This window comes from Vicia villosa, linkage group LG2 (assembly GCF_029867415.1).
Source record: "Vicia villosa cultivar HV-30 ecotype Madison, WI linkage group LG2, Vvil1.0, whole genome shotgun sequence".
NCBI lineage: Eukaryota > Viridiplantae > Streptophyta > Magnoliopsida > Fabales > Fabaceae > Vicia > Vicia villosa.
In genome coordinates, this window is record NC_081181.1 from 229,039,977 (window position 1) to 229,042,916 (window position 2,940).

The following is a 2,940-nucleotide window of genomic DNA, read 5'->3' on the forward strand; positions in this document are numbered from 1 at the left end:
GTATATGTGGTTGCCTTTCAACTAAATTATCAGCCATAGAAAGAAAGAAACCATGCATTAGTCACCTTATTCTTGCAGACACAACTACCAAGCGTGGAAGTTACTTCACTTGGCATAGTAAAAAAAACATGGACGAGAAAAAAGTACACCTATATATCACACACAAAATCACTTTAAATTTTCAAAAAGCTAGTATATATCGCATTCACTTCATTAACTCTTCTTGAAAAATCTAGCAGTTAAGTTCACGATCATTGATAACTGACTTTTGCATTTCTAACATCCACACATTCTCACATTCTTACAAACTCATTATAACTATTATAAATAACATTGTTCTCATACCCTAATTTGTTCATCAATAATATTTCACTCTATAAACTCAACTCAAGTTTCTCTTAGAAATATACATATGGCACCTCATGGAGATTCATTACCTAGCTCATTCTCTAGAACCAACAACATTGTATGCTCCAAACCACCAAAACCTAACTCATCTGACCACAACAACAATAATAACAATATTCAAAGAACAATCTCCGACATATCATTCGCGTTATCGAAAGAAGACTTTGATTTAACACTTCCACCGATAACCGAAGTTGAGGATGCAAAGTGCGAGTGCTGTGGCATGTCGGAAGAGTGTACACCGGAGTACATAAAACGCATACGCGACAAATACTTAGGGAAATGGGTTTGTGGTCTGTGTTCTGAGGCAGTGAAAGAAGAGTTGGAGAAAAATGGAGGGAACAAAGATGAAGCTTTGAGTGAACACATGAATGCATGTGTTAGGTTTAACAAATTTGGAAGGACTTTTCCTGTTTTGTTTCAAGCTGAAGCCATGAAAGAGATGCTGAAAAAGAGTAAAATGGAAGGTAGAAGGGCTAACTCATTCAACCCTAGAGAAAAAGGTGGTAATGGTGAAAAGAAAGGTGGACTTGCTAGAAGTTCAAGCTGCATTCCTGCTATCACAAGAGATATCAATGATTTCAAAATTTCAAGTTAAACTTAACTTACAATACAAGTTATTATAACAACTTCTTATTTTACACGCCAAATAACTTAATTTACGCGCATCTTTAGATCGACACTGAGTTTGATAGAATTTCATCATGTCACAGTGATTTTAGTAAAAATCACGTGTAGACTGTAATTTTGTCAAACTCAGTGATGTTCTAAAGATGCGGTGGTAAGTCTTTTAATTATGTGTTAATTAATTTCTGTGTTGTATAAAGAACATGGTTTGTTGTGTCTCTATATTTAATGTTGTTCATTTTTTTTCTACTGACTAGTGGCTACAACTCAGAATCATTGGAGGGTTTCAAGATAACATAACCCTAAAGTTGTTGCCTTTTGATGATCTGAAGTTTTTTTAGGTCTCTCTTCCTATCACTATCATAGTTTTAATTGAAAGGAAGTTGATCCGTGTGAGATCTTCTTTGTCTTTCTTTTTGACGGAGAGGGTAATTCTTTGTATTTAGTCAGTGGCTTTTTCATTGTATTTTAGGTGTTTCCAATCTTTATAACAGAAATAAAATTTGCTTCTTGCATTGATATACATGCTTTAAGTTTGTGCTTTTGTCTCAATTCATGGTTATCAAATTCATGAGAGAATTCTTTTGCCTTTGTGTTTTTTAATCTCTTGTACATATATGTAAGCTTCTTTTTATTTTTTTATTTATATATTTTCTATTTGTCTTAAAAAAAAATACTAATATTCTTTTTATAAAAACAATCAAACTAAAAAGCATTAATGATATAAATGAAATTACATAACATTATGAGGATCACAGCTATACAACTGTATTCTTTGATTTTTTTTCCTTCAAAATTTTCTTTTTGAATTTAGTGCCAGTTTCGGTAAAACATTGATTATCTCCATTGTTTCAAAAGTTTTTTAAAATGGACAGAGTGTGAACAACATTTGTATTTAAGACATGACCAAAATGGGTTTCATGAATTTGAACAATCTCTTTCTCCAACACTATACTTCAAGGACTTATAATATGTATATCAGGATGAACATCTTCTTGGGTAACTTATGTTGTACGTTGCTTAATTGAGAATGATTGTGAGAGAGAAGTATTATTAGAATGAATTTAGACTACACATACAAAGGGAGATCTATTTATATATGGTTAAGAAAACATTAACCAACCAACTAACTGAAACTGAAAAACTATGACACTTGTGTTACAAACTACTTACTTACAACACTTTCTAACTGCAACTAACAACCATATACAAAATTGAATTAACTCCTGATACATTTCCTAATTCAAAATTTGTAAGCTCCTCATTCCCATTAACCTTTTTAGGCCTTCAAATCTTAATGTATCAAAGGCTTTGTAAAGATGTTTGACAATTGCAACTTAGTTTTGGAATGTTCAATACTCAACCTCTATTTACCAACTTGATTCCTAAGGAACTAGTACCTCTTTTCTACGTGCATTCTCCAACCATGGCTCATAGGATAGTTTTCCAAGTCAATTGCTGATTGATTTTCCACTAGCAGTTTGATCTGCACACAGTTGCCCACATTCAGCTCTTAAAACAACACCTCCAACCAAAGTGCTTGGCATGCAAGTAATAGACCGCAACTTACTCTTCCTCACATGAAGACAAAGCCTTAATTCCTCACTTCTATCTAGTGCATATTCCAATCTCTATATGCTGCAATGGCTACAACTAATCTTATATGGTTTCAGGTCTATCAACTGTTGTAGAGACATCATTGAAATCAATGTCAGGCTTATGAAAAAAGCCTTTTGCCACCATTCTTGCCTAATGCTTTGCAATTTCACCACTTGCCTTCAATTTCAACTTGTAAACTTACCTGACATCTATTTCCTTCTTTCTTGAATAATTTATAGTTCCTAAATTTTGTTCTTCTCAATGGCTTTGATCTCTTCATACGTTGCACCTTACCAATTCTCAATT

General features: G+C 33.1%; 1 protein-coding gene across 1 annotated transcript; it reads left to right on the plus strand.

Moving 5' to 3' along the window:
* The first annotated feature begins 356 nt into the window (after nt 1-356).
* LOC131648419 (uncharacterized) lies at nt 357-1,541 on the plus strand. The gene has a single exon (XM_058918179.1). It carries the CDS (start codon nt 413-415, stop codon nt 1,004-1,006), a length of 594 nt encoding a protein of 197 aa, XP_058774162.1. The 5' UTR covers nt 357-412; the 3' UTR covers nt 1,007-1,541.
* The last annotated feature ends 1,399 nt before the right edge of the window (nt 1,542-2,940 follow it).